This window comes from Phoenix dactylifera, chromosome 6 (assembly GCF_009389715.1).
Source record: "Phoenix dactylifera cultivar Barhee BC4 chromosome 6, palm_55x_up_171113_PBpolish2nd_filt_p, whole genome shotgun sequence".
NCBI lineage: Eukaryota > Viridiplantae > Streptophyta > Magnoliopsida > Arecales > Arecaceae > Phoenix > Phoenix dactylifera.
The window spans coordinates 2,856,562-2,876,952 of NC_052397.1; the positions used below are offsets into that span (position 1 = coordinate 2,856,562).

The 20,391-nt window shown below is 38.5% G+C and overlaps 1 protein-coding gene across 2 annotated transcripts; it reads right to left on the reverse strand.

Moving 5' to 3' along the window:
* Positions 1-1,200: 1,200 nt before the first annotated feature.
* Positions 1,201-16,800, reverse strand: LOC103713099 (serine/threonine-protein kinase ppk5-like). Of its 2 annotated transcripts, XM_008799900.3 has the most exons (8): positions 16,561-16,800; positions 15,085-16,216; positions 7,607-8,963; positions 6,757-7,036; positions 3,928-4,035; positions 3,542-3,820; positions 2,489-2,632; positions 1,201-1,770 (listed from the first exon to the last, which is right to left on the reverse strand). In XM_008799900.3, exons 2-8 carry the CDS (start codon positions 16,169-16,171, stop codon positions 1,582-1,584), a joined length of 3,444 nt encoding a protein of 1,147 aa, XP_008798122.2. In that variant the 5' UTR covers positions 16,172-16,216; positions 16,561-16,800; the 3' UTR covers positions 1,201-1,581. The 2 variants fall into 2 exon arrangements, 1 of the variants encoding a protein (XP_008798122.2); XR_005512108.1 differs by lacking the exon at positions 1,201-1,770 and having other exon boundaries at positions 3,928-4,019.
* Between the last annotated feature and the right edge of the window lie 3,591 nt (positions 16,801-20,391).

Here is a 20,391-nt window from a genome sequence, read left to right on the forward strand (position 1 = left end):
AAAAGCTCCAAATTCTGTTATTGAGCTATTTCACGTAAGCAAAGGCTTAAAATGATTCCTATTAAGGAGCAATCTTAGCGACGCTAATGCGTATGATTTGAGTAGCGATTGATGGAACATGGCGTCACTTGACTTTCGAACAAGGTGCTCTTTTAGATCATATATTCCAAGCGCAATCTATTTCTTATCAAATTTATCTTAAAATCAGTGGTTTTCCGAAGAAAGGGTACCATTTTGCATGGAGGTTTTTTTTTTTTTTTTTTTGGGACCTTTCGCGTAACCTCCACGACTCCAATGTTTTGCTGCTGTGATGAAAAAAAATCTTATTTTAAGCAACTCGGGCTCCCATGGGTGGCTACCGAAATGAACACACGCAGTCCGCGAACTCCGTCGAGCCACTCCGCCTTCGCCCCGGATCGGCGATTGTGGGGTTGATGCCTGTGCTCAGCGTCCTCGGCCTGGCGATGCGTGAAACACGGGGCCTCCCGAACCTGCCCTTCCTGCGCCGCTACCTTGCGGATCAGGCGTACGCGGCACCGGCTGCATCTGGTACACTGCATGATTAAATTCCTATGATTGACGACAAAGCCTACAAGTCTTTGGCCACGACTATTCTTGCTCTCAATCCTCTCCTTTTCTATTATTTCGCTGTGCAGGCAACATCACGGTCCAAACCATCAAATAATAGTTCCCAAGCTCTGCCCCCCCTCGGTCTGAGATCCGGATAAGACCGGCTTGTACGGGTGTTTATGAGCCCCATCTTTTGCTTCTGCAAATGATCCTTTCTTCTTGGCCAACAAAGTAACCGCACATACACAGCTCCAAAGCGACCTCAAGGAATTCCACTAGATGGAGACTCTGGAAGCCCGTGGTATCTGCTTTCTGAAAAGCAAGTTTTCCATCACATATGATATGCACCTACACCATATGATTCAAGACTTTAGGACCCTAAAATGACTTAACCCACAGCATATTTTTTTTCAAAAAAAAAAGAATACAAAATTACTGAATTAATTGGGATGGAGAAAACTCACTTTAGACGTCTTAACGCTCACCGCTCATTCCATGATGGTTGCAGTTATGATGTTCCACAAAAACAAATAATACCCATGATACACTTTGGGCCAATGTTCCAAAAAAAAAGGAAAAAAGAAAAAGAAAGAAAGAAAGAAACCATTAACATGACCTATATCGGTGATCTAAAGAAACAGGTCGGAACCAGGGCACAACCAACATTGCAAACGCCTCAAATAATAATCACATCATATACAACAGGGCAGTCCTATTCCAGGTGAAGGCACTGATTCCCAATTACATTCTGGCTTACAACAAACAAAACAAGTTAGCTTACAACACAGCTCCACAGCACCAAGGGGACTGTTGGCACCTACCGCCTTCTAAGCAGCGAATCCACGAGAAGATACGGCCCCAAGCTTTTTCAGAGGCTGATGCTTCTTTGATATGATTATCCAGCTCGGTAGAATCCAACGGCTCTGCAATCTTCATATGTCGCGGTTCAGCACGTGCTAATGAGGCAGGAAAAATATTCTCCAGCAGAATAAGACATTCACCAGGCACAGTTCATGACGATATTGGTTCGTAAGGATAGGAGAGCCATGGATGCTTCAATGCTTCAGATGCTGATGGACGCTTTTTTGGATTTATTTCAAGCAGATGAGCAACAAAATCAATGAAACCTTGATCACCCATAGGAAGCCGATGGCGCAGGGATGTCTTCTTTGGAATCAAATACTCTAGCCTATTGGTTTCCTGAAACGAAGGGAGGTGAAACAACTCGAAAATTAGATAATATCATAACACAGAAGGAAAGAATTTTATTCATAAAGTAAGATTCCCGATGTGACTGATATGCATACTGACAAGTGATACAGACGTCAAAACTTCTATAAAATGACAGCTACTTCCAAAAAAAAAATACACAGATGCACTACATCTCACTCAAGATGCAAATAACTTCATCAAGGATACTAGTCCATTTTAAGAACAAACTAAACAATTCCAATTTCCAGAGCCCCTAGACATACAATGTCAAGTCATAACAATTAACAGAAAAATAATAGGGAGATTGGAAGCATGGTATGCCATATTGGTCCGAACCGGACGATATGGAGCATACCGTTCCATACCAATTCGGTACCAGTATCCGGTATGGATGGCGTACCGATACTGCCAAAAAAATTACAAACCATACCGTACCGACATTGTGCTAGTGTGACACCGGTACAGGGTTTGGTACCGAGATGGCAAACCTTGGTTGGAAGAGATGCTCCTAGTATTTTGTCTCCAGAAACTACATATACACCAATGCAATAGGCTGCTTTGAAGTTTAACAATAACATATTCAGCTATTAAAACTATTAGTTTTAATGCACTCCTGCTGCAGAAATGAGATGACACTTGAAGAAAATAATTTGCAGCAGTTCACTCTTAGCACACAAACAGGTCATCTAAAAGAAAGAATTCAAACCTGATTCTTTTCATATAACATGTGGTTCTTTGTGAAATATTTGTATGTATCCCGGCCCTTCGCAAGCATTTCCTGGTCGATAGGGCCTATAATTCCTAACACACGTGCAAGTAGTGTTGCTGGAGAATCATTTTGAAAGAGAACCTGTCAAAAAATGAACAATTTCCCTTTACCTGCTGTCATAACTCATAACTAATATATAAATAGGCCTCCCAAGGGATCAAACTTAAATTGTTCTTATATGATCAATATTTCTTTTAAATAATTCTTTTGGTTGACAAATTGAGAGCATCTTCCTCGCTATAAAAGTCATTTTGCGCCTAGGAATTTCTATTCAGCTTTCAAAGAGAAATTTGAAGTGGGGATTTCTATGAAAGGTATATGATGAACAAAAGCACGCAAACAAAAGCACGCAATGAGGGAGCTGGATTGAGAAGAAGAGGGTTTTAGATGAGGTTAGTTGAAAGGACGTTCCTTTTGGACCTCCTCTTTAACAAGCAAAACTGTCAAAGTCGCCAGCATTATAACAAACATCAGAAAAAGAGGCACTCCCTCCTGAAAAGAAATGCCAGAATTTTGCATAGGCAATAGCTTCCAAGGAACACATATATACAGTATGATATGCAAATAATGATATGGTAATAGTACATGGTAAGCCACTTATAAATTCCCAGCATGAAGCACAGAGTTAGTTGTTTCAGGAGATATGCAGCAAAATTCAACTAAGTGAACCCCTGCAGAAAGTAGCGATAATATAAGACCGGCTAAAATTCCATGCATGCTGAAAAGAACGTTTTCTTCCATAGCGGGCTACATTAGAGTATGTTAAGACGTGTAAACTTTTACTCAAAGCCAATGTCTTCTTCTTAATGTCCTAGGAAAAGTTAAAGAGAGGCAACATTCATGTAATGCCTAAAATTATGAAGAAGTGATGGGACAGAACATGAAAATGGTGCATTTAAACTTACATATATTTTTTGACCTAAACAGGGCACAACCAAATAAAGTACCTGATATAGAAGAAATTTAAACTAGACAGCTCTAAAAACTTACATTTCCTGTGCAAAGTTCAGCCAGGATGCATCCAAGTGACCATATATCTATCTTTTTATCATAAGGGAGGCCTAGAATAACCTCAGGTGCACGATAGGATCGTGACTGTACATAAGAACATAAATGATCTGTTTCGAAGCAACTACTACCAAGGTCGATGACCTTTACTTCACACCTACTGTAGCTCTTTACCAATATATTCTCAGGCTTCAAGTCACAATGAATAAGACCAAGACCATGCACAAACTGAAGTGCCTCCAAGCATTGGATAGTTATTGACTGCACATGAAATATTTTCAAGATTTAAGAAAGTGTTAAGTACATATTGAGTAAAAACTGTAAATAGTGAATCTCAAGGTTGGGGCAGTAAACTTGTGGCATACAACCTGCAATCTTGGCATTGTAAAATAAACCTCCCCTCCAGATTCTCTGTTGAACTTGTGAAACTCATATAAATTTGCCTTGAGAAGTTCACAAACTATCAGTAAGTGTTCCTGCAAAAGTCAAGAGAATCAGCTAAAAAACAAAACCAAGAAAGAAATAAAACAAATAGCACGCTGAAGTTTGATAACTTGAAGCAAAATATTGACCATTAAACTAGGATTACTTTATAGGGTTTTTAATGGAAAAGTGGAGATGGAGGCAAACACTGACCAGATAGATTGGGGGGGGGGGAGGGGGGGGAGGAGATGGAGAGGGAGAGAATGACAAGAAGGGCTATGAGATCAAACATGTTAGACATCAAAGATATTCTAGACTGAATAATATGCGAAATGAAAGCACAATATTAAACAGACTTCAACAAAAAGAGTCAACAGCAAAGTAAAAGAAATATGCAACTTCACAGCTTAAAATCACCTGCTCATTCATAAAATCAGCTAATCAGACGTCAGTGTAGTGAAGCAACAGTTCAGATCAGAAAGAATGAATATCAATTTTCACAGGGTGATCATCACAGACTAGGTAGACGTGGAGTATTTAACTAGTGATGCTTACCCCGTTTGCCTAAGAACTGATTACAGAAACATCAGCAGTTAATCAAGAACCAAAATATGAAGTTTATCATAGAGTATCAAAGATGAGAAGAGTCCATTGGATCAGAAAAAAATTCCAAAGATTATTTGCATTTAGAGACAAATTTCAGAAAGACAAAAACAAGCAACCCCTTGCCGATTTCACTTATTTTTTCAAAATAAAAAGACCTCCCTCCGGGACCCCTATTTCGGACGAAACTGAGGAACCGAAGTGCGGAGCCCTTCCTCCGCCCCTCCCCGGCCATCCGCCATCATTCTCCCTCTCTCTCCCTGCTTTCCACCCTCTCTCTCTCCATCCGTCCCCCCCCCCAACCCTTCTCTCTTTTCTTCTCCTTCCTTCACCGGTTTCTCGATTTGAAGGCTTCTCCCTCTCCCTCCGCCATCATTCCCCCCCCTCTCTCCCTGCTTTCCACCCTCTCCCTCTCCATCCCTCAGCTCCCCCCACCCTTCTCTCTTTTCCTCTCCTTCTCCCTCTTCCCCTCCTTCACCGGTTTCTCGATTTGAAAGCAGGAATTGTCCTGGTTCGCCTTCAGTACGGCTCAGTACATCCCAAACTGGGCAGTTTGGAATGATACCGCCGACCTTGGGTCTATATGATTAAAGATGTTTACCTACCACTTTCAAACAACTTTTAATAAACCAGACTAGTATATAAAGTATCTCATCCATATGTTTTACCAGTTTGTGACAAAGGCAATGACATGACATGGTACACCTTATCATGATGCTTAGACCAATATTTACACAATCCACATATTCTAAACCTTGGCATGATTGAGGCTTTGGAGGCTGAAAATACTTCAGTCGATAATTAGATATTGTTAAGGAAATTAATATGATTTTCTTCAACTCAGAAAGCATTGCTTTTGTAAATATGAGCACCGAATAAGGCCTAGTACCCTCTTTGGTTGAACTGTCTATCTCAAAGTTATTGATCTTTGCTGGGTATTTTCATACTTGATTCTTATTCTCTCCACTAACTACAATGATAAATTATGGTAAGTACAATGTAATGAATATAACAAAAGTAAAAGCACGATATGGCAAAAAATAATGCAAGATGGTTAAATTATTTAGGGCCTGTGGGTTTGTGACACTATTGAATAAATGTCGTAATGAATTATTTCGCGATGCATTCATGTGAAAGATCATGTCTCAAGACATGATATAGAAAGGTAACATAAATAATGTAAAACTGCTGACAGTACAACAAAAGCTGATAAGCAAGGAAAATGATTATTCAGACTCAGCATAGAGGCAAATAATAATGTAGCTAAAATAAAGTTAAACTGAAGATGTGGATCACTTAAGATTCATTAACAGCAAGGATATTGCAATAATTCTAAAAACATGCATTGAACTATAAAATCAATTGACCATATCTTGCTGAATAATGCATATAATAAGCATAAGCTTGATATCTCTTGCTATCTCCCTTTAATATTGTACCAATTGATTGATTTAGACACAGTCATATATATGAAGAAATTAATCTATTTCTTTCTACCCACTTTTCATGTATTCAATAATAGATCATACCACTAAAGGTTTTAATAAAGCAAGGCACGCCTAGATGACCTCCATAAACCTAAACCTGACAGGCACCCATTAAAATGGGTTCAGCTCTAGAAATCAAAGCATGACCTATCTAATTCTCAGAGCTTTCATGATCACTTGTAGGATGATGTTAACCCTCTATGGTTGGTTGCTGAGAATTAACAGCCATGGAAACTTTAGGCAAGAGATGGATTTCCTGTGAAACATAAGACCAAATGTCCACAGCAAGATAGAAGGGAGACATGGCATTATATCAAAAGAAAATGAGTGGCCTAGAAGACCCAGGCATGGCCAGAGCCCACCATTGCCTGGTTACAGTATAAATGCACCAAGCGAGTCAGAATGACATCATTGTCCAAGAAATATAGCCTAAATTTGACAAAACGTAGAAAGAATGAAGTTATTCAAATTAACAAAAGAACATACCATGAATATTCTGAAGCATAACTAAGTATTGCATAACGAATGTAATATTGACACTGAATGACAGATAGAACTGTAGTTTTATTTGGTAAATGAGACTCATTAAGACAAAAAATTCAGTGAGAAACTGATTGAAATCTATCATTCAACTTGAACTGGAACACCATTAATAAGCACCAGAACAAATAAAAAAACACTCACCCGGTAATAGAAGTAATCATATAAGCGCAAGATATGATACTTGTCAGCAGGATCATTCTTGTTAACAAATTTCAGAAGCTTGATTTCATCAAGGCTCTGATCGAAAAAATCTTTGTTATTCTTTATAATTTTCATGCAAACATCCATGCCTGTGTGCAAGTCATGCGCCTGAATAGCTTTGCTGAATGCTGCTGATCCTAAGAATTCAGTAACATGATAACGTCCAGCAATTACTGAATTTAAAACGACATGGAAATTTTTATCCTCTTCAAAGCCAGTTCTGGTAAATTGTAGACAAGCAGGAGGAAAACAACATTAGACCAAAAAAAAAAAAAATGCAAACTAAATAACAGTAAGCTATTTTTTGAATATAAGAGGAAAAAGTGAAGATAATAGGTTGTTCTCTGAACAACTTCAAGATATGTTAGCATCAGAGGCCTGTTTGGATGGCTAACCAGCTTGTGATATCTTGGGAGGTCCAAAGAAAGGCAGGAGAATGATTTTCTTTTTTATTTTCTTTATTTTCTTGGGGTGGGTATGGGGTTCGTAGAAGCCCACTGATCCAGTAATCCTGAGTATTATGGGATACCAAAATCATCTTCTTAGATGGATTCCAGTATCCCGAGAAACTCAGGATTGTGGGAGCAACTGCCTACTCTTCCTGCAGCTCTCTTCTTTTCTTCTATCTACTTTGGCAATTTTCACTTATACAAAATATATCCCGTAGAGAGAATGGTAAGGCATCCAAAACAGGCCATGAAGCAAACTAACATACATGAAAACAACAAATACATAAATCTTTAATCAAGTCAGAGTATGGTGTCTAGTCAGAATATGAAGTTAAACATGCCTGTTTTTCCTGTGCACGATCTTAAGATTGAAAGTCTCAAATTCCTCCTCCTGAGCTTGTATCTGTCTTACTTGCTCCTGCAATGCAGCTGCTTCTTCATCCTCGAGTGTTGTCCCAGGGTCTTCTTCTCTTGCATCATTTGCTTTGTACTCTCGTCCTTTCTCGAGGTCCTCTCTTTCAGCATAAGCATAGTTTGAGGTAGATGATGCAGTTGAATTTCTTGATGATCTAACAGCATCAGAAGTTTTCTCATCTCTAAGGCTCCTAACAGGAGAAGAGTCGCTACTTTTTCGCCTCCAAGTGGCACAAATATCCTCCGTAACCATGCCATTTGCACATTCATTAGCATCATCACCAACAATCGCATTACCCCTGCTTGACCATAAAGACTTACCAGAATCAGCCTTCAACATATCTCCAGTTCTTGCTGGGGGTGGAAAAGAAAATCCACCATCAATATAACTCATATCTGGTGGACAACTACCATTTTCAGAAGCCAAAATAAAGTTATCTGGATCCTGCTCGGTTCCCCTTATTTTATCCTTCTTTGAACTATTCAACCGGCTCTGGTTTGTATCATGTTGAGAATGCCGTCCGCTACTTATACGAATATCATGATCATGAAAGTATTCTATGTCCCCCTCACTGCTCCCTCCAACCAAGCTTTCACGGACTTCACTCCCAATGTCAGCAGCATCACTGTTTACACCCACGCCAATTGACCTGACTGAACCATGCTGATCATTTTCTGCGAAAGGATCAACAGGTTGACCTTGTTCACACTCATGGAGGATTTTCTCGTTCCCTAACCTAACTAGTTTATTGCCCTGGGTAACGAAGCCCCGCCAAACAGGTTCTGCCCGCATCAAATTTAGCTCTTCAATATCCATCAATTGTTCATCATACTGAGCCATCAAATCATTTTCATCCGCTCTATACTTTTCAGACATTCTAAGTTCCATCAGCCCCTCCGAACCAGCAACTTGTTTAATGTTTTTTGAATGAAAATACTGCTCGCCTGACAAGTACAAGTCCTCTTCAGCAAAAGAATGTTCGTCATCTTCATCCTTTCTTGGAACCCGCTCCTCGTGATCAGGAACACTCCCATGACCTGTTCCCTTTTCATTGTCACTTGGATAGTCAATCTCATGCGCTAGAAACCAGGTTTCATCTTCGATAGGCTGTCGCATGTACCCAACATCATCATCGTCATCATATTCATCAGAATCCCAGTACTCATTTGGGTAATCAATTGAGTCATCACCAACAGTAGCAAAACCAGATACCAAATCAGAAGTATCCTCAGCAATTCCTTGACTTACAGATAGCCAGCTGCTTCCAATTGTTCGTTTCCCACCTGTTGTCACACTATGATTTTGTGAGCATGAAGCAAAAAAACAAATAAATGCTTAAACAGATGATTTGCCAGAAAGAAATGTGACAATAACAGACATAGAACCACTCATGCTTTCACTAAAGATCAACACAAAAAAGTTTTTTCTTTAGGAAAGATCAACAAAGAAAAGCTTGAAAATATTCTAGAGTCTAGACAGTGTAGAATGGGCATATATTCTAGTTGAGCACACAATAATACAGGCTCAAACACCAAATTAAATGGAATATCTAATCATAAGCAAAGGAGACATAAAGAAGCAAACCCTACCAGACTTCTTGAGAAATCAACACCAAGAGAAGGTCAAAAAAAAGGCAGGATCATCTATCAGGATTTGGAGTCAAAAATATGAAGGGGAAAAAAGAAGAGAGGAGAGTGGGTCTTCCTTTGGAGGGTGAAAAAAGAGAACCAGTGAAAAGTTAAAAAAAAAAAAAAAAAAACGGACTAAAAACCTTGATATGGCTAACTCAAACAAGGATGGCTACTGCCTCAAAATACAAAATAAAGGGTTCGCTTCTGGCATAAATCCATCCAGTTCATAGGAGAAATCGGCCATTTCTTAATTATCCAATGAACAATAGAACAACTAAAATTCACAACATCTCTGAAAATGTCTATCAGAAGTCAAATGACCTAAATAACTCAAAAGATAACCTGAGTTCCAAAACTAAAAATGGTATAAGAATATGTAAGAACATGCAGCATGGATATCCAGAATAGCCTTCTAAATGGCTAGTTGCACCGATAAAAGAGATGTGGATAGAAGATTAATGGTCTTTCCATGATCAAAATTATCAGGGAAAAAAAAGATTATCATCGCTGGATATATCCATAGAACAATGCAAATCAATCCGCTGCAAATGTGAGGCTAGGGGTACAAATCAGTGGAGCCAACTGAGTACCAGGCTGCTTGGGCTCAACTCAGCTTCTTAACAAGCTGCACAAGCTTGGCTCCAACTCAAGTTGAGCTCAACAAAACTTGCTCAACCTTAGCTCAGCTAAGCTTTGAGTCGAGCTTTAGACAAGCCAAGCGAAGCTTTTCCACTATATAAGAATTGGACAGCTATTCAGGCTCAGCTTATTTATGAGCAGAATGTTTGAGCTCAGCTCGTTTCCTAGTCGAGCCAAGCTCAAGTAAGCTCTTAGCGAGCCGAGCTCAAGCTGCTCATGAGAAACTCGATTTGTTTGCACCCCTACCTTAGGCCAATACTTTATTTATCCAATCTGATTTGCTAATCCTCTACTTTAAAGGGCTATAGAGGCTTGCTTCATCTCGCACTGAAAGAAAATACCATCACTCTCAACCCTAATTCTCGTACTGAGAGAGCATTAACACCAATTTAGGATGAGCTTTCTTCAAAGGAATAGGGTTGTAAGCAGGTTGGAATTGGCCAGATTCATGTTGCATCCGCATCCGAACTTGATAAGGAAAATCAAGTTTGGATTTGGATTCTGCTGCATCAAAATGAATAAGCTCCAAACCCGCATCCAAACTCGATTGATAATCAGATCTGAGTTCAGGTTTGATTTTTTTTTTTTTTTTGAGATTCAATTTAGCACATGATTTTAGTGAGCCAACTAGACAAGGATTAACAATTTCCAAAATTAAAAAAACTCTTATCACTATTGTTTGTGGGAGAATGCAATATGAAAACAGCATGATATGGAAAGTGAATGATTGGTTTTGAAAGTGAACTAATTACTTTTGAAACAAATTTAAATTTCTATTTATATTTAGTTTAATTGAAACATAATCAAAATATAAAAGTCAGTTGGAATTTTGGAACTCAAATGAAGAACATGCATGAGAAAAAGGTGTAAACCCAAATATGAAGAAAAGGAATTAACACAAATGATGTAGCCAATTCTCTTCATATTCCTATATTTACATATACCGCATATATAATTTGTTTTTCAGTATTTGGGTTATTGGCTTTTCAGATTTGAACATAACTAAATCCAAGTTCGAGACAATAAGAAATCATATCCTATATATAGAATCCAATTCAATCCAATAAGGTTATCGAAAACTTAATTTCGATATATTCACAATTTTTATAAAATAGTCTGGTCAGGTTATCGAGTTTTCAGGGATCCTTTACACCCGAGAAAGCAACAACTTTTACAAACAGTTGGGGTGCTTAATTAATAAGCAAAGGTGTATAAAACTTCCTTTCCACTTCTCTCTATACCATAAAAATGAGGAGGGAGAATAAATGGTCTAATTTTTAATAAAAAATTACAACGATTGGGGGCTATAGAATTCTCCAAATGGGAGATACTACCACATCAAAACCATGACTCAACACACTTAATTATAAACACCTGTTTGTCTCTCTTTCCTGTGACTATTTGAATGCATTGAAGGTTTCAAGAAAAAGGATTCCCATAGGTTTCGAGGCCTAATTGGATGCATTATAGGTCCATAGACTAATAGATGATTTGATCGTGCAATGAGTCGTCATCCTACTTTCTAAAGAATAAACTAGAAAAAATAAGACAATTCCTTTTCCTCTATTTTGTACATTCCTTCTGGGGGAAAAGGGGGAAGGGAAGAATGATTCTAGATGACTTGTATTATATTTCTGTTATAACATAACATAAGGAGAGATCTACATTATTAATGAAAGCCAACATGAAAACAATAATGACATAATAAGCCAATAGTCACCTTAAGAAGCCATATGGGAACTCATATGACTCACTGTCAAGCTGCTTCTAAACATGATTTGTACAATTACAATCCGATAAAAAGTACCTAGACAAGGCTTGGAGTCCTAGACTTTTAAGCAATCTGGCTGAACCAAGTTTCCATATGTTCAATCACATTTATAGGTACACAACTTAAAAGGTTACTGTGAGTCAAATGCCATACCATCCCTTTCTCTTTTTTAGATCCCAGAAATCATTCTAGAACGCAAAAATTCTCCTAATTGACTTGGCTTTGATCCTGGCTCCCTTTTGACCATTAGTTACATCCAAAAAACATTTTATTTTGCTTTTTGCTGTAGCTATGCTGATCATACCATGATCCAAAGCCAGAGGAAAAAAATATTATCTGCCATCAGTAGATATTAATAAGCCATTCCCCAAATTTGTGAGCATTGAAGAATGCAAATTGATTAGATTCTTCCTGATTTGGATCTAGGACTCACCAGCTAATTTAGAATCTTTTCTAATGTGATAAATTGGTCCTTTAATTTGATCAGGTGATCAACTGTTGCACCTAAGGGGAATGTTGTACTCATATGACAATTAAAAATTTGCAAATCAAATAACAAGGTTTTTAAGAATACTTCCATGGTGATTATGATGCAGCTTGGTTCTTCATGCAAAGACTGAGGTCTATATATCTGTTTAATATGAGAAACAACAATTCAATAGCAAAATCCAAGAAACAATAGCAAAGTGTCTGCCCATGCATCTATAGTGAAGCATGTAAGAGACGGCGATCATGCGGAACTCCTTATCTATGAAAAATAAAAAAAGAGAAACAACATAATTTTTTAGAGATGCTAAGCATGAAAATCCAAAGATTAAAAATAAGGGGATGGGAAGAGAAAAATGAAAGACCTCTGACATGAGAAGAAAAGCACCCAAAAAATCTTCTAAAGTTATAGCACTTTCGGTGAGATTTAGCTACATGTAGAGTATACTAAAAAAGAGATTCAACAATTCAACTATCTAGTGATATCCGGTTGCTCTTGGAGGATCCAATTCTTCCAAGGAGGAAAACTCGTATTTCTGAGATGGACATCTATCATAGATGTGTTTTGTTTTAGAACATAATATGCTTAACATGTAATTCATCTACTTCATGATTATGGACTTAAAACTTCCCATTTAAATTTTTAGTAACTAAAAATCCACCAGATTACCTACTCCACCAGTCGTTTCAACATGAGTCCACATTGACCCTCGCCCTAACTTGATGAACCTTGCATTGGCTGGCTGGTCTAATTCATTAACTTTTGTAGGTTCAATTAGAGCAGATATTGGATTTTAAGTGCTTCAGACTTCTGGTAGGAATTTAAGAAGCTTTTAGCTATGACTTAAAAGGGGTCACTTTTCCTTGTTTTCTTAGTGACATCAAAACCTAGATCTAGCATCATCTTCAATTTCTAGAATAGGAAGAGGAGAAGAATAGTGTTAAATATGTCAATAGTATATCTAGGAGTGCAATCGAGCCAAGCCTAGTCAAGTAGCTAAAGGTTCGAACTCGACTCGATTCAACATACTCAGCCTAGAAACTCGACTCGAGATCGATCGAGCCTCAATATCCAAGTTCGAACTCGACTCAACAAAAAAAAATAATACTCGAGATCGGCTTGACTCGACTCGACTTAGATATCAATTGAGCCATACTCGAGCTTGAATTCGAACCTTGGTCATAATTAAAAATATGATGAAAATAAAATATAACATAATATTAAATTTTAAAATAATTAATTAATAATATATTATAAATAAAATATGATATCAATAAAAATATATATACTTGACTAAGCTCGGAGCCCAGTATATTGCTGCTTGAGTTTGACTCGAAAAACCATTCAAGCTAGTCGAGCTTCGAACCGAGTCGAGCTTGAGCAGTTTGCGAGCTGCTTAGCTCATTTGCACCCCTAAATATATCAAACATGAGACTATTAAAGATTTTTGTCTCCTTTCTATCTGAATATACAACTGTCCTTAATTGCCGACCTAACTTTTGAGCTATAACACCTTCTCCAAGTCAAAGAAATGCTAAAAATTCTGATCAGATTCAATCAACAACTTAACTATTGCCCAGAAAATTAACCATCATGAGATCATTCCTTGATTCACTAACCTGATCCTAAACCTCCACTATGCTCTTGTTCCTAGAGCATGAACCCAAAATAGCCTCTTTTGTCGTTATATTGCCATATTTAAAAGGAGGGCATCTAACATGAGTCATTAGCAAGTAATTTTAATCCAATATTCTAAATCAATACTTAATGAAATGCTTTGCAATGTAATAATCCATCCGGTGGGTCCTCATATGACACAGCTTGTGTTTGATATGCTGGGGATAGAGAAAAGCATCAAATAAGAAGCACCAAAGTTCTTGGGGAAGTTGGAATTGGGGGACTTTCTATATAGGTTCTGAAGCGTGGAATACATTTTTTTGCTTGGAATCAACTATTGAAAGAGCAGAAGATCAAGTTTTCCCACACAAAGTTAAGGGAAGCTGCAAATATGTGATGGAGCTGAACCCAAGATTCACCTCATTATGCTTCTACCAAATTAGATACAAGCTCCAACAAATCATCTTCCATAGAGAAATTAAATGTGGTCTAAAATGCATGATGTGTTCATGAATGTTGCATTCATTGCTGAAATATACAGCATCTATAGTTTGAGAGTACAAAGTGGCATAAGTGCAAGGCGGTGTACATAACAATAAAATTAGTTTTATTGTTGCATAGAGAAAAGAATAACTGAGAAAAGAGGGAGTCACGAGAATCAAGTGGATAGTCATTATACCCTTTTAAGTGCCACAATAAAATAAGATAGATCATGATATATATAGAGAGAGAGCTGAACTTGGCTACACTTGAGTAGATTTCCACTTAGATCCAATCAAGTTTAGATTGGACGATGGAGGTCCCATATTGTTGATCCGAGCTATTGGATGTGATCTACTACCTCTAAATTACTTACATGCCCAAAATTATGTGATATGGGAACCTCTAGCCTATGTATCATATATATATATATATATATATATATATATATATATATATATATATATATATATATATATATATATATATAAAATTTAATGGTAGTTAGATTGTCCAATTTTTTGACCATTTGATGCATAGCCTAGGAGTCTCTAAATCACATGATTTTCGTATGCAAGCAATCTAGAAGTAATAGATCACATCTAACGACTCGAATCATCAATGTAGAATTCTTATCGTTCAATCTAGACATCACCAAATCTAAGTGGAGATCCACTCAAGTATAGCAAAGTCTCTCTCCCTCCCTCTCTATATATATGTATACATGTATGTACATAATGAATCAACTTTAGCTGCTTGATGGCTTAACTACTACTTACCTGAAGAATTGATATCTTGTCCAATAGGAACATCAAGAAAAGACCCAATCATAAAGATGTTGTCGTGACCTGAAAGCTTCATTCCAGATGCCTGGCGATCAACCTTTTCCTCCCAATGAAGATTGACTAGCTTGTCTTCCGACTTAAGCCTTACAGGGGGCAACCTTGGTAACTCTTCCCTGTTGTTCTCACAAATATGTGGCAAATCAAAGCTTGTGGTGTTTCTTTGCTCTATACTTTCTGGAGACTTCCCTGAGAAGCAAGGCCTGCCCACATCATCAAGCTGTTCCTTTGTGACTTCTCTATTATCGTTGGTTTCGCCTTTCTTGTTAGGCTCTTTCCTACCATCACCAAGACCTGAAGCACCATCATAACTAGATGAGGCATTGTCCACAGGAAGTGGAAAAACTGCCGTCATGGAGCACCCCTTGGACGGCTCCTCACTTTTCAACCACAGGCTCTCCAGCAAATGGGCTTTGGCATAAGCATTGTCAGCCATAGAACCACTAATCTGATTGACATCGGGCTTCACTTCAATCTCAGTTTTACTTTTGCTGCTGATAGAAGAAATCTTTTGCTCTGCAGATGGGTCAGAATCAGTTTCAACAGCAGAATCCCTCCTCTCTAATGCCGACAAACAACAGCGATGCATTGGTTCCTTGGATATCGAGAGCTCAGCAAAGTTGCTGGCAATGGCACCAGTTTCCGTTAAATTTGAATTGACAGCACTATTAACCGGACCAAAATTCCAAGGGCACAGATCCGTCCAGCCACTCTCTTGGCCCTGTTTAGAACCAAAACCCTTCTTGCTTTCAGACCCATTACCACTGCCACCTACTTCAATCTCCTTGACAATAAACTCCTTGGACATCTCTCTGCTCCATGTGCCCGCACCTTGCTGTCTCGAATTAGTAGCTCCTCCAAATCCAATATCTTCTCTCACTTTTTCTCTCTCATCGGAAAGGTGTCTCTGGAGGGACCCATTCAAATCAGGCCGGCAATTAAGCTCCCCTAGCAGAGCAGCCTCAGCCTTCGTAAACTGGTTCTTCCTCAAGAACTCCAACACCACATCCACCGAGTCCGCCATATCCCAAGAATCCACCCAAGTGCTAGAAAAAGAAGGCAGAATCACCTGCAAATCAAGCAAAAAACGATCTTTTTCTTGCTCTCCAATTCTTTCTTCTTGGATCAACTTAAAACCTTAAAAAAAGGGGAAAAGAATTCGGGGAATCGAAGGAACAGGCCTAATCCGAGCATCAAAAACCGGACTTCCCTCGGAAAGAAACCCTAGAACCGGTGATTCTGGAACCCGAGGGCAGCAAATCGAGCTCCCATTCCGCCTCGAGATCGTGGCCTCGAGCAAGCCCTAGGAGCCTGTCCTAAACCCTAGCGAAGGGGATCGAGATCGAGAAAGAAACGCAAACGAAAAGAGAGGGCGTGGAACGGAGAGAATGAGGAGGAGATGGAGGTGCTTACGGATCGAAGGAGGTGGGTTTCCTTCAGGGCGGAGACGGGGGGAGGCTCGGCGACCTTCGGGCGCGGCGGCGGAGCTGATCACGCGGCCGTGGGCGGCGGAGGCCGGCGCCATTAGCGACGGAGGCGGGGGAGGGGAGGGGCGGTGCGGCGAGAGCAGGATGTCATTTTCCCTTTTCTATTTTTTCCCCCTCTTGCAGAATTTAGGAATTATTTAGGACCAGCGCTTTTCGGACCCAAGCACCGCAGCGCGACGTTAGTATTCGAGAGAGCGCCCAAGTTATTGAATTGGGGAATTTTAAATTACACGCGTAATTTTTTTTTTTTGCGTTTGCGCATACATTTGGGAAAAAACAAGAATTTTTTTTTTATCATCATTTTTTTTACATCGGCGGCCCGCCCATAGGTATGGATAGTGCCTAAAGAGTCAAAAAGTAAAAGAGACTACAGAAGAGACAGATAGAAATATGGTCCACCTAAACAAAAACAATTAAATGATAAGCTACATAGTAGGTCACGTTATCTATTGCACTGTTGACCTTTCTATAAACATGAGCAGCCCTATGAAAAGCATATTCGCCTAACAGACGGTGAATGTCATGTTGCAATCGCATCCCTCTACTAGCACTTCTAGACCTTTGGATCTTCTCAATCATAGTGGTGAAGTCCTCCTCTGAAATGATACGACCTGCTCCCAGTATCCGTCTCATATAGGACCACAGCAAGAACACGATGCACGGGAGACCCCAGCAAAACCCTCTCGCCAGTAGGCGTATGGGGATTTTAGAGTGGGACAGGATGGGAACCGTCCATGGTCCGATATATGACGATTCTTAATACATCTCGGACTTCATGTGTCCATAAGATACTTATAGCCACGGTGTTGCCGATAGGTTTGAGGCCATCTCGGACATGCATCAATTTGCGGATCAAGTACTTTTGGCCCATGCTCACAGAAATATAGAAATCTCAAAACACTTGGGAAGAAGAAAGAATACTGTAAAAGAGAGGACCAACAAGAAAGAAACACATCTACTATGAACTTTACATAGATTTGTGTTACCAAAGCATTTCTCAAATGCTTCTCCATTATCTATGTAGAATGATGTCACCTATATAAGACAAGATAAAACTTTTATCCAACAGTATGAAAACATAAAAGAAAAGTTTTTGAAGTTTAGCTTTCGAAGGGTTGTGGTTTGGTGAAACTTGCAAGGCAGAATATTCTTTTGTATGACTTCAACTGCAGGCAATTAAATTTAAAAAATAAAGTACTTTGAGGCTGCAATCTTAAAATATGGTAGGACTGTAGTTAAGTTATGTATGTATAAATACATGTATACATGTCTCTCTTTGCCTCTCTTTCTTTCTCTTTCTTCTCCCCCCTTTCAACCTCCGGCCACTCTTTAGCCTTTAACATGTTAGAAACATACAATAGTAAACTGTTTCTCTAATTTGTAAGAATGTTGATGGCCAGACAGAGTGTGATATGATTCATCAAGCTGAAGTTAAATTAGCATAATATGAATGATTTATTTCCTGATATATGAAGGATCTGTTTGGATGTTTGCATCCAATATGCATAGATAAGTTAACATCCGACTAAGTAGGATATTACCTAATTTGAAAAGATAAAGCTTATCTAGTCCCTAAAATTTTAGGGATTAGGTAGCTCACCTATGAGGAGAAGTACAATATTCTTAATGATTAGATTTGTTCATGGGCCAAGCCAAGTAGTTCTCAGCTAAGTTTTGTCCAAAGGTCCACAAAACTTTCTTAGATTGGAGCCTGGCTCTTGCTCGAGGCCAAGCCTCATACTTCATAATCATTTTTATTTTTAAAAAAAATACTTAAAAATATTTTACAAAATGCTAAATATAAATACTTACATTAATATGTCTATTGTCCTACTAAGTTCATTTATCAACATAATTATCAATTAAGTCTACAAACACATCAAACATAAATAAATAATATGAGCAAATTAAGAAAATCGAGCCATGCCACATTTGGACTGAGCTTTAATCCTCAACCCGAGCCCAGCCCATTTATTAAACGAGCCTACTTTCCAAGCCAGGTCCAGCTAGATGAGCCTACTTTCTCAGCGGATGCAAGGGATCCATGAAGAGTGGATGCAAAGTATCCAATTCAGCCCCTCAGATTAAGATTGCTTTTATTACAGGGTAGTGATTCTTATTATGTGGCTGGATTCGTTGAATAGAATCCAACTTGGCACACTCCTCCAAGCTAGTTTGGGGAAGCAAATACTCTGTTCAAACTTCTCCTAAGGATACTCATTCAAGACCAGTCATTATATTATAGCTTAAGTACTGAGATCAGAATTCGTTGTCTTAGAGCAAAGAGAAGAGGGGATAAGCGGTCGCCTAGAAGGATGCCTGTAATCATGACCACAAAGATATTTGGTTAAGATTGATTTGGAAATGGACAGAGTATGCTCTGATAACCTATTGTATCCATCTACCTGACAGTTCATTGTTTGAAGCATTGCATATCTAAACTCAGCTGTGTTTGGAATGGGGAGTAAGTGTGGGATTATGCCTTCTTTCTTTCCTTATCTTGCGAAATGGCATTTTGGATGAATGGAACAGGCTTATTCTTTCTATATGATGCCTTCGGGGATATCTCTCCTGCTTTCATCATAAACCAATTCCATGAGGAACGGTAGAATAAACTTATTCCCTCCCATGATGTAGCCCAATTACCATATCCTATCCATTTTCTCAAAGGCACAAAAAGGTGAGAGAGTTAACTTCTCTTATGATAAAATTCAAATCATTACAAAATTCAATGCATATCAAATACACTCTATTCCCTCTCCTTATCCCCTCCTATTTATTCCTCCAAACATATATCAAAAGATGCTTATCTCGTGGAATAAGCTCATCCCTTCTATAGTATCCAGACAACTTTTTCCTATAATTCTGTATCATGAAACATTCTTGAATTTGATAGAGCTGCCAAGAACAAGAGATGCTGGTTCCCATTCAACTACTCAAATATTACATCTGAATTAGACTGATCTAGAAAAATAATTTTTTTGTGCTTTCTGTCATTAGTTGGAGACAACTTAGCAGGAGGAAATCCACTTTCTTGCTATTCCCATTGCCTCATACCAGGGCTGTACATGGGCCGGGCTCACACCAAGCAGATCAAAAATTGTGGACCAAAGTAAATTATGTCCAGATGAAGAGAAACGAACCCTGGCCCAATTCTTGGTCAGTTATTGTTAGCTTCTAATAACCTGGCAAATAGCTAGCTACTAATATAAAAGCTATGCTAAAAAGCTTAGGAGGAGGAATAATCTCATGTTAGTGATTTCTTTTTGTTTTTTTTTTTTTGTTAAAGGTCTCATGTTGCTGGTTGGTGGCACTGTAAGCTCATGTTTCTTGTAATAATTCAGGCGGCAAGACCTGAGCTTTCCAGTAAATGCCAAGCTTTCCAGCTGTGATGATTCAACTCAGTATTAAACAATTATATATGCTAGTGAATATATTTAGATCCCCTAGATGGTGGTTCATGACATTTCTAAAATGCATAGAAGTTAATTCACAATCAATTGGGTTTACAGGGCTATTATATTATCAATTTGATTGATAAGAAGTGGTTGCTTCTTGGAATTTTCTAAGTTGACAATGATCTATGCTAGAGGTTTTAAAGTGTTGCCAAGGCTGAAATTATGGGAGAGTATCTTCTATATAATGCAGAGCAGCATTTCTTATAAAATTCTCGATCGAGTTTCTTTGACTGCTTCCGCTTTCTCCTCTCCTCTCCCTTTCACTTCTTAATTGAACCACAAGATTTGTTATATTTCTT